This window comes from Seriola aureovittata, chromosome 14 (assembly GCF_021018895.1).
Source record: "Seriola aureovittata isolate HTS-2021-v1 ecotype China chromosome 14, ASM2101889v1, whole genome shotgun sequence".
Lineage (NCBI taxonomy): Eukaryota > Metazoa > Chordata > Actinopteri > Carangiformes > Carangidae > Seriola > Seriola aureovittata.
The window spans coordinates 20,641,005-20,656,471 of NC_079377.1; the positions used below are offsets into that span (position 1 = coordinate 20,641,005).

Consider the following 15,467-nt stretch of genomic DNA (forward strand, 5'->3'; position numbering starts at 1 on the left):
TTTAATACGGATGTGAAAGAATCCAGGTCCAGTGAATATCATCCAGTCCAACCTGCACCATGTACAGGCAAGATGATTTTGTTATATCTCTTTTTGTTTGCTTGAGTCTTCATATTTTTTATTTTAAACCTCTCGCTTGTTTTATTTTTGTTGACTGGTGAATATTTGAACTTTAACCTTTTTATTAAAATGAATTACATAACTATGTTAGATCCGTTTGCTGTGTTGTTCCAAACCTTTTTCAGCATGTGATCATTCAAAATGAGACGCCCAGGTTGGAAACACAACCCCAGACAACGACTGTTTTTCCAGAGAGTAACATAACGTTTAATCACTCAATTGTTACAGCCACAAGTTTTAACTGTATTAAAAATGTGATTTTCATTTAAGCTCACTGGTTCCTTTCTAACAAGAAATCTGCTACGTGTGAAATCAAACCAAGCTCCATGAAATGTTTCCCTGCCGCTCTGGTAGATTTGGAGCAGTAACATTTTTACAAATCCCATCATCACAATTTCTTCTTCTCCTTTACGAACCTGCACAACACGCGACACTCTCTATTCGTTCTATCAACCACCTGAGCCACAGAGAGAAATTCTCAGTGTTGACCTTTATTGAACATTGTTTCCTGATTCATCTGTTAACAAGACAGTTCTACTCTGTGCATAGAAATAATTGCCACAGGGATAATCATTTAATCAAACTGTTTAATGGTTGTTCTCCTGAGTATATGCACAATATAATAATATCTGGTTATGGCTTAAGAAATTAAGCAACCATAGAAATGTCTGCTAGTAAGTTTGCACAGATTTGAAATTTGGGGTGCAAATGAAACGCATCGAAGGGAGGGTCAAACGGGAAGAAAGGTGTTAGTTAGAAAATCTTTTAAGAACTGGAGGTAGAGCAGAGCTATTTACAGTACAGGGATGGAAAGTGTTAAACTACACCATCTAGTGGTCAGGTTTGTAACAACCTATTCACAGATTCACTGGCAAAATGTTTTTTGACAAAATTAACAAAATAACATTGAACATGGGCAAAAATTCAACCAACTACTTTGATTTAAAAAAAAAAAAAAAAAAAAAAAAATGGTGAATAAAAAGTGCTTTCCCTCAGTGTGAAGGCCAGGGGCAGGACTCTGTCTTTCAAATAAAAATCACATGGAAATGTTAAGAGGAAATGTTGCTTAGCTAAATAGCTTATACCTGTACAGCATTTATACAGCAGTTGTAAAAGTTAAAAAAAAAAAAAAAAGTCTCTAATTATATGGCACTTATTCAGCATGCATGCATTACACTGTATATTTGAGCAGTCTGTGACAGTGGGGTGGCGTTCATACAGCTGTGCCACGGTTTATCTCCAGATGCACCAGCTTGGGATTTTTCCCTGACGTGTCATGTTCACCGTTGTTGTGGTTTTCTGGTGTTTTCTCACCTCCCTTCTCTTTCTTCTCATCGCTGCTCCTATTAGAAAGAAAGAGCGGCGGTGAATTTTATACCTTCATGTCACTCTGGAAAGTCATTTAAGAAGGTATTTCTAAAAAATAAAAATAAAAAGAGGTATTTTCCATACACTCTAATGAAACAAGATGCTGCTTTTGAAGGTAAAACTTTACTTCCTTCACACGTTTTGCCATCTCACACTAATTTGCTCTCTTTCAGCAGCTACAGTATCCAGCCATGAATGTGCATATTTTCATGTTACATTATCACTCTCACTTTTTCTTGAAGAGTTTCTTGAATGAGCTCCTGAAGCCTCCTTTATCCTGCTTCCGACTCCTCTCACTGAAGGGTGTGTGGTTATTCTCCTCTATCCCACCCCTCCACTTTGATTCGTCCCCCCATGACTGGATCCCGGAGTCCTGCTGGGGTTGAACACAGTATTACATTTAATTATGGTCTGATTACATCTGGTACCATCTGTAATGCACAAGATACTAATTCCCTATGTCTGAAACTGATGGAAATGTTAATTGTTACGGACAAAGTTCACATCTTTGCTGACACCCACCATGCAGAGCAGCCCGTGAAGATCGTTGCTCTGTTTGTCTGTATCCAGTCTGTTTCCCAGGGGGCTGTGGACCATACGGGATGGAGTTGTACACCCTTTGCTGCCCTTGCTGCCCTGGCGCTCCAGCTTTGCATGGCTGCCCAGTCCCACTCTTTGGAGGGGGTCTGATAGATGTCCACCATCCAGACTACTCACTGTGTTGTCCATCTGCAGGCCGTTCAGCGACTACATAGTAGAGAAAACGTACATTTTGATTTTTACACATGAAAAAAGGTTATTTCAGAATCTTTCTCTCCATGTACACAATCAAGAAAAAGCTCACCTTGCTCTTACGCTGGCTGGCCTGAAGGGGGCGATGCAGGTTGCGGCGCATCATTACAGCTTCATCCGGAGACACGCATCCTCGGCTGGGCAGTTTGCTATAACCGTTGCCGTGGCTTCCACCGTTGCCAAAGACATCACGGGTTGTCGACACATTCGCTGCCATTGCGTGATGCGAGGCTGAGGGGCCTTTGGGGCACTTCACGAAGGCAATGTCAATAGAGGAATCTGAAGAGCCGGACGAGCAGTGGTCGAAGACATCATGAAGGGAGCCTCCATCCTCTTCATAGAGGCTCTCCATCCCTGGGGGGTCTGGAGGGAGAAGGAACTCTCCGAGAGCATCAGCCAGAGCAGAGCCTGGTTGAACCTGACGGAAGTCTGAAGGTCTGGAGGGAAGATGATGCTGGCACGACAGGGACCTCTCGGATGCCTCACTCTCTGGGATACTGCCGAGACCTGAAAGCCAAAAGGTTGGCTGGTTGGTTGTCATTCATACCAGCACCAGATGTGCTACTCAACAGGGTCCAGTATGCTTCAAACAAAGTGGTTTATATGAAGTGCATCTGAAGATGATTGTACAATGCTGGAGCGAAAGGCCTGGAGATATCAGTGCACTCCTTTGAACAGGGTCACACTTCACAAGTTCAGACGCTGTTCGACAATCTGACAAGCACTTTAATTTGAAGCGTACTGATGCTTCCTCAGATCAGCTAAATAAAACTCACAGGTTTCCTGCTAATGCCCAAACATCAAACAGAAAACATCTGTTTCAACAATCATTAGTCTCTGTAAACACACAGACCTGTTGGCTTGTGGTTCCGTGAGTCCAGGTCAGGGCTGAAAAACGGGAGCTGGGAAGGCCACTCTGTGTCATAACAGTGAGTTTCTGGATCCCGGTCCCGATTCCAATCCTGGAAACGGTGAGACTGGATCTGCTCCAGGAGATGCTGTTTGTTGCGCTTCACCTGGTTCGCACGTTCCCTGTTAGGAATGAATGATTCATAAAGACGATTCATCAAAAGTTAACCTATGGTAACCTGCGGTATGTCGCCTCCTTGGCAACAAGGAGGAAGGAATCAGTTTCCAAGACTAAAGGTCGTATGTGAAGGTCAACGAACTGATGGTGCTGAAGACTGGTGATGAACTGCAGGATAAAATACTTACAGCATGGCTGCACTGCTGCAAGGGTACGGTGAGCCAATGTTGTTAGCTTGAATTCCACTTTCTACTGTCTTTAACAGCTGTTTCATGGTAGACCTATGGGGGGGGGGGGGGGGGGGGGGGCACAGTGAACAAACAGCTTCACCTCATTTTGTCACATTCAAACACTCAGAATATGTCTTGGTTATCCTCTGAAGCGTGCATTTAATGTTATCTATTTATTGATTGATTGAAGCTTGGTAATTCTGACCTCTTCACCTCCTTGCGGTTGTGCAGCAGAAGCTCCTGGTTGTGCTGGAGGAGGTGGTGGTACTGAGCTGTGAAGGACCTGAACTGCTGGATGCTCACCAGCAGCAGGTAGTAGTCTGGGTGCTCTGCATCTGTCTGCCTCAGCAGCCCCTGCACACACAGATATATGATTTACTCATGTTTGTTCACAGTACATGAGCATATTTCTTTTTGTTTCTGCTTTATGATCATGTTTCTCTCTTTGTGTATTACTTCAATTGAGTGTGTGTTGATCTGACCTGTAGCAGCAGCAGGTACTCAGGGATCCTCTGAACCGGCTGAAGGAGCAGAGTGTGGAGGGAGGGTTTGGATTCGTCACCCATTATGTCACTCTGACAGAAGCAGCAAAGGTCGACCAATCGGGATGGAAGAACAAAACCAGTTAGTACAGCAGGTGCAACCAATGTGACTGTATTCGGCTGTGTCTGCAGCTGTTGTACACACAGGATTTTTATTTTTATTTTTTGGATCACCAGCCAAAGTGGCTTCTAGGACATTTAAGACTCATCAGAGTGGTGTTGGATTCACAAGAATATGTATTTTAGCTTTCTCTTGTCACTTCATTTACTCAATATCACACCCTGTCCATTGATGTCCTGTCTTGTGCTTTCATGTCAAACTATAGTCATGATTTTGTTTTTACCTCCATTAGGGCAGAAGACTTCACGGAGCTGGAGGCGAGCATGGTGACGACCGACAAACAGTCTGGGAGCTCCTTCAGGTACGACACGTAAAAGTCCAAGAAATCACTCTGCAGGGAGACGGAGAGAGAGACACTGTCTGTTTACATTTTTCCACCTCCTCTGCTGTCTTTACTGTGCGACAGAAAAACTGCAACAATCACAAACAAACTTAATGTAAACCTCAGATTAACTGTTAACTGTAGAAAAAAAAAAGCACTATGATGATGAATTTTAATATAATAAATTTTTTTTTAAAAACAGAAAAATAAATACAGGATTTCCTTCCTTCTGTTTTTTCTTTCTTTCTGTTGTTATTTCTTCAAATAGGCAATTGTTCTTATCAGTCACCGCATTTCCTCCCATTCACTCACAGCCAATTAGCCAGGCATTGGCTTTAACAGAATAGACTCCTTAGCTTCAGTTTATTGTGTCTGTGTTTGGTCGCCACTAACTAGGAGCTAACATCACAAAACAAAGTAGAATTCAGTATTTTTGTTTCTTTAAATGACACATAGGAAATCTGACTGGGAGTACATTCAAAAGTTTTATAGAAATAACAGTTTTTATATAAAAATCATTACATAAGCTTCTCCAGTTGTATTATAATTTTGTCTATGAGGATTTGTATTATCCTTTGTGTCATCGGTCATTTTGTGCCGTCCGTACCACATCTGTATTCCAGCGCCCAACATGGCTCCGCTGGAATTTGACATTTCTTCTAATGTCGGTCACGGCTGCCAAAGTGATTCCGATTCATTATAAATGGCCAGTCACAAGGTCAAACCACCGCTCCACACGAACTGGCCTGGAACAGCTCAGTGTTTTTGTGAACGTCAAGCTTTTGATTTACAAGCGAGTAAGATGGAGGTCCAGATCTCTGCGGTTGAACCTTTCCGACATTTCTGAAGGTTTTCAGTATCAGAAAGGTGACAAAACATTCCTCTGTTATTTTGTCTGCAGTGGGAAAACTATGACAAAGTGAAAGCAAGTGAGGAAATGATAAGAGATCTCAAATTATCTGTTTCAACTGCAAGGAGAAGAAATGTCAGTTTGAAGACTAAACACTTTAAAAGACAAGAAGTGAACATCTTTAATGGATCTGATCTCACATGAAAAAGGACAATAACCACTCTCGTATAGTTCTCTGTGCTTCTGAGCAGAGGGTGTGCAGTTCCCCTTCAGACTGATGGTCAAAGATGCAGTCTAATTCTGTGTTTACCTCTTTGCTGGTGAGCCTCATAAACACATCCCCCATGATGCCTTGCCACTGGCACTTGAGCACACGGTCCTGGAGAGTGTGGAGGAGCTCGAGATGCTGCTGGATCAGAAACCTCAGAGAGCTAGGGAATGGACTAAAGGCAGCGAGAAAGAGAGGATATGGTCCAAATTACTTACAATTAAAACTATTATTGTTAAAATGATTAACTTTATTGAATAAACATAGAATAAGTGAAGGCATAAAATGATAAAATGAGAATTAAATTACAGTAAAATCACAGAAGAAACCAAAATGTAAAAATCTGGCCTTTGAGACGACAGAAAAAAGCCAAGGAAGGAAGCATTTCCTGCTCCCACTATTGGCTCTTATCCAGAAGTAATTGCAAACATCCTTCATGGCTGTACTTTCATCTAACATGCTAAACTTTCTGGCAATTATTGTGCTATCTTATGTGACAGACATCTGGCAGCAGGTAAATCGAGTTAAAACAAATGCAATCATTTACAAATACCATTTGACCCAGTTCAGCAGTTGCACCTTTTCATTTGTGCGTTCGGTCATTGGGAACACGTGGGCTGAAGCTGACCAGTGATTTCATTAGAGTCTTTTTAAAAGAGTATCCTCTCTGTCCCACTGGTGTATATAACCTGCTTTTATTTGATTAGTTCATTTCCTGTTCTCCCCTTGCTGCAACCTCTCAAATTAGATCAGTAGCAACTCCTGGAATAAATTCTGAGTTGTGATCTGTGTGTGTGTTTATGTGGATGTGAGAGAGGGAGATGATGAGAAGAGAAATGACTCATAACATCAGGGAGACCTTTTCTACTCCAGATAACGTTGGGAATATCTGGGTCATTCTGAGTTTCCTTAGGTTGTGGGTTCACCTTCTTAATCAGATACACTTTTTAAATAAGACCTCAAAACAAGGAAATTACCTTCCTGTCTGTTATTGGTTCATTTCAATTAAGTCTCTTAATGTCTGTTTTTGTAAGATTTCAAGATCTGCCCCTTTGCAAGTTTTGTCAGACTGAACTCAGCTGTCTTTGTGTGTCCGTAGTCTTACCGCTTGTCTTTGGTGGTGAGCGCCTCCGAGCCGTTGAAGGAGATGTTGGCCTTCAGTAACAGAGACAAGTGGGAGACGTAAACTCTCTCTGACTCCAGGAGCTCCAGAGCCGCTCTCTGTCTCTTATCTGCATGCACAGAAACGCAATAAATGTTTCATCGCTCATATTCTGCATGTTCTGTTTTCTTGTGGCACTGCAAAAGCTGAACATGTAGCGGTGAAAAGCAGGGAACTGTAGCAGCCCTCAAACTGACAAAGTCATTCTCTGCCATATGTGCAATGTTGAGCACTGAGGTAGGAAGAGTTCAACATTTTGGGAAAGAGAGTTTGATGGGAAAGATTGATGTCACTCTCATCACTCTGTGTTCAGTTTGAAGCTGGAGCCATTTAGTGTTAATGAGTGAATCATTAATGAGTAAGACATTGTATCTTGTTTGTTTAATTCGTACTAAGAAAACTAAGATTTAAAAAGACAGTTTGTGGAAACGATCCAAGAGCAAGTTTACAGTATTTCTCCCTGCTTCCAGTCATCATGCTAAGCTAAGTTAAGCTAAGCTAAGCTAAGCTAACTGTAACCTTACATTTATGTGCATGAAGTGAATGACATGATCTTTTCCTCTAACTCTTAGCCAGACTGCGAATGCATCACATGTACTGTGTGTGTAGTAGCATTAGTGAGCCAGCTGTAGATGGTCGTGTTAGCAGCAATAGTTGCAGCAGCACTAGTAGCAGTTGTGAAAGTAGCACTTGCAGTCGTGCCAGTGACATGTTGTATTTCTTACTGTTTTCAGTCTGGCTGTTGGGGGTTTCTGTGTCGTCTCTGCTGTTCTTCCCCTCTCCCCACGCTGGAGACTTGGACAGACAACCCCTCTGCTGCTGTGGCTGAGGCTCCTTCTCAGAGGTAGAGGCTGCAACACACACACACACACACACACACACACACACACTCAAATGTGAGTAAGTGGCTCTTACTGGTCTTTCCTCTTAACCCTACCCATCCTTTTGGTTTAGTGGCTAGACTAGACATTAAGGTCACACTTTATTGTAAGTCATTCTGTTTAGTATTTAAGAGCAATCTATAGACAATGAATACATACTTTATAATACATTATAATGTAGTTGCAAGCAGATAGTGTTTATTAATCGTCAGCAACTATAACACCTCCTGTCAGAGGGAGACTGAATGATAGCGTAGTTAATCACAGTTGCATAATATGTGTGTGTATTTATAATATAAGAAATTTAATCATACTGTACATTGAGAAATATTTTTACATTACTGTTACTGTTTATAAACTCTAGATAGGGGTTAAATATTACTGACATTTACAAACTCAGCCACACACACAGACTCACTCTGTGTAGACGTGTTGCTCCTCTGTGGTGACCCGCTGTGTGGCAGACTGGAAAAGAAGTGTTGAATAACGTTCAGTTCTGATTGGCTCGGCACGCAGATGTGTTCATCCCCCGATGCCGTTAGCACATCTGCCTTGGAGCTCTTTCTACTTTTGGACCAATCAGCACAGTCCAAGGGGAAGAAGCAGAAGAACATAATGAAAGAAAAATAAAATAAAACTTATTTGCCAAGTTACACAACACGGTTGATCTTTTTGCATCCAAAAAAGCCAAAGCAGCTCTTGAGCAATTTCACATGCTGCACCTCGCTCAAAGGCACTTAAATGATATGAGTCGGCATTGTGGAGATCACATTTACACAAGGATCATTTGTCTGTACAGACAGAGATTATCAATAACAAAAAAAACAGCAAGTAAGAGAGAGGATTGAAAAAGATAGAATTCAAATGTGTTTTTGTGGGTGAAACAAATGAGTGGAAACATGCATATACTGTGTACAGTATGCCAGTGTGTGTTTCAGCCCTACCTGTGCGGAACAGAGACGGCATCCTTGCTGTTTTCAGACTGTAATATTTCTATCCTCTTCTGAACCTCTCTCTGTCTGTTGGACACGTCCTTAATGTGGAACAACGCCACATTCAGCTCCTCCTGCAAACAGATTATACAGAGGGGCGGCGTTAGTGTATCTGCTATCAACCCATAAGACTGTCTGTCTCTGTGTGGGTTTTTTTTTTTTGTAATGCTGTAAACAAAGATTTGGAGGGAAATCTGCTGCTCTAGGGCACAAATGATGAAGAGGGCATTTTTTTCTTCCAGAGCAGCTGTTGTTATCTCTAGTGATGGCAGACGGGACAATTACACCGACACGTTTAACTGCTTCTGTAAAGCTACAGAATCATCAGAACATCTATTAGAAGCCTGCGTTGTCACAATCGTGTGTGTGTGTGTTTGTGTGTGTGTGTGTGTGTGTGTGTGTTTGTGTGTGTGTGTGTGTGTGTGTGTGTGTGTGTGTGTGTGTGTTTGTGTGTGTGCAGATTGTATGTGATAAACACTAATACATTCCACAGCTTTTACAACATGGGCTACACGAGGGATGTACATTCTCTACCACTGAATGGCAGTGTGAGTGTCTGAGAGAGAAGCTTTATATAACCTAATAAATTTAATTAGTTTACATTTTCAACTGAGTTCCAGTCAGATGTTCTAAATTATGTTACAGAGGCCTCTCCACCTTTGGAGAGGCCTCTGTAACAGACTGTGTGTGTGTGTGTGTGTGTGTGTGTGTGTGTGTGTGTGTGTGTGTGTGTGTGTGTGTGTGTGTGTGTGAGTGTGTGGTTTTTTCACTGTGTAGCGTCTCCAGCACCTTGAAAGTGTTGAGCGAGTTCTTGAGGCCCATTATCTTATCATCCACGTCAGTCTGATGCGCCTGGAGCTTCTCCTCCAGGCCGTGGTCCCTGTGACGCAGCTCGCCCAGCTCTGTCAAGGCAACATGGAGCCCCTCACGCAGCTCAGCCACCAGGCCCTGCAGCTGCATCACAAGACGTAATTGAATACATAATGTTTTCGGTATCATGTTTTTGAGCGTGTTGACTGGAAAAATAATCGGAAGAATAGAAGGAAGTTATGAGTTATTTTTCCACTGCCTCTACTGTAATGAGTAAATTTAATTATTTTCTTTTAGTTCTTTGGTTCTTTTGCTGCAAAGTTCTTTGAGTTTTTGTAGTAATTACCAACTTCTTTTATGTTCCTTCATTTCTTCATTTGATTAGTTATTTTAAGGCATGAAATGTCAAAAAAATATCTTCTTCAACATCCACTTTTCTGTCTTTCTTTACTCTCCTCCCTTCATCTCTGCCATGATCATTATTTCCATATTGTCCCGCTTTTTAAATGTCCTTTCCCAGTAATATTCTATAAGAAGTTGATTCTTTATCCACCTCCATTTTCTCTGCAGTTCCATTCTTTTCTCATTCATAGCTGATTAAATTTATTCAACGGGGATAACCGAATCAGCTCATGGGAACACAACATGGGTTGAGCGTCTCTCTCTCTCGCCCTATCTTTCCATCTCCCTCTTTCTCGCTCTCTCTCTCTCTCAGTCATGTGAAAGGCATCAGGGAGCAGACTGAATGGAGCATCTGTCCTGTTTGCCTCCTGCTCTTTTTCCTGTGCGGTGGACAGTGCTACTGTACATCTGCACACCTCAGGGCCGCAGATCTAACGAGCTGCTCACAGATATTATTATTTGATTGCATCACTTGCAGCAAATATTGTGGTTGATTCCTTTGACTAAGCAAAGAAGGGCAGGGTTGAAATGCTGACAAATGCTATGTTCACGAGGACAAACTGTAGTGTAAATAATAAGAGAACTTAGATGAACTCATTGAAACCCATTCAGAACTCAATCTGAAAAATTCAAAGATTACATTTTTGACAGCTTTTGTGAGTTACATCAACTTTTTCACCGCAGCATTTTGTGGCAGCTTAACTCCAGCTCCAACTCCAACTGTGAGTAAATATGTTCTTTGGATCAAATGTCACCAGACCTCGTGAGAATCCAAATATGAAAGAAACACGTAGTCTTCACACACTTTACTCTCACACCACATGCACTATGATTAGAGGAACTCAGATGCTACATTTTCTCTGTAATCGCCACAGTGTTGCTCTCAGGCTGAGTGAGCACCGTTTGTGGTTTTGCTTTATAAACATGAGAAATAAATATTATGTTTTAAACACTAAGTATCTAAGTATTGCCGTGGCTGACATTATTTGCTGTCAATATTTAAATAGTTTAATTCCCAAAATGTTTTGGTGAGAAACATCTGTATACCCTGGGTTAGAACTTTGAATCTGCAGCACAACTGGTTTGCTGTGATACAACTTTCATCAACATCTTGGTAACTCAGTTCATTTCCCTCTTCAAGTATAAATCACATTTAAAAATGCATGAGGCGCAGTCTAATGGTCAAAGCTGAACTTCAGGATATCCTTTCTACTTTTCTATCCAAGAAGCTGTCCGTCACATCACTAGATTGCCCTTTGACCTTTCTGTGACTTCTGACCTCAATGTTTGCTCTTCATCCTGAGGGGATTACAGGTCATAATGGTGAGTTGAGAAGTTTTCCCACGGAAAATTGAAAAGTAAATGTTACGCCATTGGTTAGAAATAGGTTAACAGTAACTCAAGAGCACAGCGAGTTTAGAAAGAGCAGCCAACACAAAATCAAAAAACATAAGGTTTTAGATTTTAGATTGAGTTTTAGACCTGTGCTCCTGATAGAGGGAGTTGTTGGGAAAGTATTACGAGCCATAAGTACGTCACCTCTTTAACTTTTCTTTTCCTGCTGATAAAATAGTGACATTGACTGATAATGGTTACCTGAGCGATCTCCAGGTTAGCCTCCTCCATGTGTTCTTCTTTCTCTAAAAAAATAAAACAGAAAACAGATCTCAGTGAGACTCCCACACCTGCAGACGTTCACCTGTGTTTACCTCATGTTTCCATAAGCAGGCATGAAAAACTAGACGGCACATTCTTCATAATAATGTGGTGATAAAACAAAAGTGTAGAAATTGTAATCTGACATTATGTTTCATGTTGTCACAAGAAAACCTTATTCATTCAGTTTCACTCTTCTGTTTCTTTATTTATGTATCTGAATTCAAAACTGATACAGTCCAGGTTTTAGGTTTCAGAAAAGACAGCGGTTAAAGAGTCCGGCATGTATATTAGTATATTGTAACTTCCTGTTGGATTCATTATGAAACCTCAGCACTAGTACCACAAGTCACAGAGTCCATGGTCAACAAGTTTGGCAGCATTTTTCTCACAACAATAGCATTACTGATGCTAGTGCTTCCAGAGATGAAGGGTGATTTATTTTCCAAAAGCTTCATAAGAGCAGTGCTTTTCTTCTGTTTTCTGCTTCAGGGTCATCCAGCAGAGTTCCCTCTCAATCTGTTTGCTGATTTTATAAAATGCAGTGTAAAGGCTGCTGAACTGAATAAACTAGGATTTTTAAATCACTAAAATACATTCCACAAACCCTCAGCCTATAAATAACTCAGTTCAAACATTGTGAATCATATGAATCATTAGACATTAAATTAAATTAAATTCAAGTAAATTAAAGAATTATGTAATAAATAAATATGTGAGCGTGGCTGGTTGTTAGTCTCTATATGTCGGCCCTGTGATGAACTGCTGACCTGTGCAGGGTTTACCCCTCCCTCGCCCAATGTGAGCAGGGATTGGCTCCAGCCTCCCCGCGACCCTATAAGGTATATAAGGTATAGCTGTATAGATAATGGATGGATGTGATAAATAAAAAATGAAATAAATAAAATATTCTGTTTTGGGTTAGTCGTCATTCATGGTTTGATCAAATCAGAGGAATAAGTCTCTGTGATGGATGGTTCGTGTCTCTGTGTGATGTTGGCTAAAAAACATTTGCAACGGGACTCATGACAAATATTTTATGCCACAGAAGTCAAGGTTGGGACAGTCAGGTTTAAGAATGCTGCGGCCGTCACGTGAAAGTGCTGCACGTCCAATTCCTGCTCAGAGGAGAGAGTCCTCAAACTACCTACAAGCATCATTTTCTATTTGCTCTCACTCTTTGTACGTCAATCTTTTCTCCATGCGCTGGAAACGGAGCAGAGCAGCTTGAGGAAGTGTCTCCTGATGGACTCACGTATTCATTTCTACTGATTTCTAGCTGCTTTCTGGAGTTTTGAGAGACTGTTGTTCATGTTCATGAATGGGCTGTTGCTCCACGAGGAAGTCCAGATTTGTCATGGTGTTTTCTTTCTCAATGCAATGCATTTTGGGACAGTTAACTGGCTGTATAAAAAAGCACAATGCTTCTGGTTGTTGTGGAAAATGTCACTGCTCGAAGCTGCTGTCTACATTGCTGGGGGTCATCTTAAACACGTACTTAACATATATTATCATGCATAATTGACGAGGCCCTTTGGCACAATGTGCAAATCATCTGTACTGCGTAACATTTCTTAACTGTGAAAGAGCAGAAGAAGGAATATAGTGTCCAACGACGGAGTCTTTCTGTCTGCAGGACATACGTCATCTGAGAACTTGGGTTTGTGCTGTTGGCCTCAGTTGTTACAGGCCAAAGGGCTACTATCCCAGAGTGACCTCAAACTTCAAGACAAAAATCATTACAGCTAGACCAACATATCGACCATGGCCAATATTAGCTTACTGCACATCAGCAATGATGCTCAGAGGGTTCTCGGATTATTGACCGCAGTGTAGATGTCGGCCGCTAAGTACCAAGTAATTGCAGTCGGAAATCAATGCCAAAGAAATGTTTGATATCATTTAGAAACAGTGTCGCTGTTAATCAATAGACCAGAAATTTTTTCGTTGGAGGAAAAGTACAGGTGTAACTGAAAACTTTAAAAGCAACTGCTTTCCATTTCCATTTAGGTGAGCTGGTTCCAGGGTCCTGGTGTTGCGGACACTGGCGAGACACTTAATGGAACTGAGCCATTATTAATGATTTTTCTCACCTGTGTGCTTTCCTTCCCATGACAAGTCAAAACATCTGATGTGAAAAGGTGTATTAGTCCCCCCCCCCCCCCCCTCGCAGAGCTCCAACAACACCCAAATATCCATATCGGTCTCTGCCGCAAAGTTCACTGTCTGGCTCTATTTGCCAGTGTACATTTTGTCAGATTGCTGCTGTTCTTCAGCTCCATCACTAAAAGCAAAAAGATCCGATTATATGCAGATGGTATGATAAATAGCCTGGTAGCCTGTTGGCTGAGAGACAGTTTTTGTGCTACAACACAATTCTGCTCTTTGAAGTTTCTGAGGGGTCATGGCTACAGCTGGTATCATTCAATCAGATTAACCTTTCTTGGTCAAAATGTATGGCATTTAAATAATCCACAGCCACTGAAGAATAGAAAATCCCTTGTTTGTTTTTTTTCTATCACTTGTATATCTCTGTAAATCAAATATCTTTGTCTGTTTGGCTGTTGGTCTCACAAAACAAGCAATTTGAAGACATCATCTTAAGGTCTGGGGAAATAAAATGGGCATCTGTCAGTGTTTTCTGATATTGTATAGACTTAACAATTAATCAATCAATGGAAGAAACAATAAAGAAATAGTGACCATGAATAGTTGCAGCTGTAGTACAAAGCTGTTTCCTCCGAGAGCATCTGTTAAAAAAAAAAGCTTTTTGGCACCTGGTTTACCTTCTGACAGGCTTTCCATCTTTTCTTCTGTTCTGCCATTTTCCATGTTTAGGTCCGGTCTGGTCCAGTCCAGTTCACAGCTGTCCAGTTCTGGAGTCCTTATCCCGCTCGAGATGACTTCAGTCCGCTCCTCTGCACTGTTCGCCTCTTCTTAACAACCCTGTCCTTTGCTGTGATCACTCACTTTCTCTCCTCCAAAGCATGTGAGTCCTATGATTTCCCTTTTGCACAAAAAGACCCTTGTCTTCAGAGAGTAGAGGGACACAAGAGAAAGATCAGGAGGAGAGAGAGAGACATTTCTTCATCATGCAGTCACATACTGAAGCTAACTCATTAGATTGAAGGAGGCGTGACTTGATGTTAATAAGGTGATTTACACAGAAGCATTGATTAGAAATGGAGAACTCGGTGACTGCAGTGACTAGACAAACTAGCTGGTTGTAGTTTCCTTTACATCAGGCCACTTCCAATAAAGTGTCAGTAAAATCCTGTTTGTATCTGCAGATGGCTTTGAGAGCATTCATTGGATGTGTGTGTGTGTGTGACACGTGAACTTGATGTGGTTATATCATGATTTTTTCCTTTACTGCTCCTTTACCAGATTAAATAATTTGTCTTAGGGAGCCACTGTGCAATCTGCCAAAATCAAACACATCTAAATCTGCAATAAATCATTTTTTGGCCACTTGAGGGCAGTGCAACAAGCTCAAAGCACAACATGTACATATTAGAAAATGGTTCCCTATTTACACATCCAGCAGACACAGACCAATGTTAACATTCATTTGGAGTCATGTTTAAGGTGAGCTGATGAATGTCAGTCCAACGTTCACTCTCCTTTTAGCTCTGTTTTGTTCTCAACCAACTCCTGAGAGACATATGTGGCTCTTTAGTTCACCAGCCAGCTGCAAACTTTGTCTACAGTTTGCTGCTGAGCAGGTACTGCACTGTTTGCCTCAGAAAGGGTCAGAAATGCGAGCCACACAACATCATGCATGCGTCAATGATCACAGTATCATTCCTTTCCATTTCGTCACTTTTCCTCCAGCAAAGGGAGGTCAGAGGTCAGAGGTCAGAGGTCAGTTACAGAACAGCAACCTCTAGAGCTCCAAGACAAGGACATGACAGCAGAAATAAA

The 15,467-nt window shown here is 41.4% G+C and overlaps 1 protein-coding gene across 1 annotated transcript; it reads right to left on the minus strand.

Annotated features, from left to right (window-relative positions):
- Window positions 1-689: 689 nt before the first annotated feature.
- arhgef33 (Rho guanine nucleotide exchange factor (GEF) 33) lies at window positions 690-11,513 on the minus strand. Its single transcript, XM_056396052.1, has 16 exons — window positions 11,484-11,513; window positions 9,465-9,629; window positions 8,628-8,749; window positions 8,102-8,250; window positions 7,528-7,653; window positions 6,746-6,872; window positions 5,683-5,815; window positions 4,424-4,531; window positions 4,020-4,112; window positions 3,743-3,891; window positions 3,496-3,588; window positions 3,134-3,312; window positions 2,333-2,787; window positions 2,011-2,235; window positions 1,719-1,864; window positions 690-1,463 (listed from the first exon to the last, which is right to left on the minus strand). The coding sequence occupies exons 1-16, from the start codon at window positions 11,511-11,513 to the stop codon at window positions 1,334-1,336; spliced, it is 2,430 nt and encodes an 809-aa protein (XP_056252027.1). The 3' UTR covers window positions 690-1,333.
- Window positions 11,514-15,467: the final 3,954 nt, after the last annotated feature.

Excerpts from the sequence above, each read along its gene's own strand:
- arhgef33 (XM_056396052.1), bottom strand. The coding sequence starts at position 11,513 with ATGGAGGAGGCTAACCTGGAGATCGCTCAG. Across the intron at positions 3,313-3,495 it reads TGCAGCAGTGCAGCCATGCT|GGAACGTGCGAACCAGGTGA; the intron begins GTAAGTATTTTA and ends CATTCCTAACAG. Across the intron at positions 1,865-2,010 it reads TTCACGGGCTGCTCTGCATG|CAGGACTCCGGGATCCAGTC; the intron begins GTGGGTGTCAGC and ends GTTCAACCCCAG.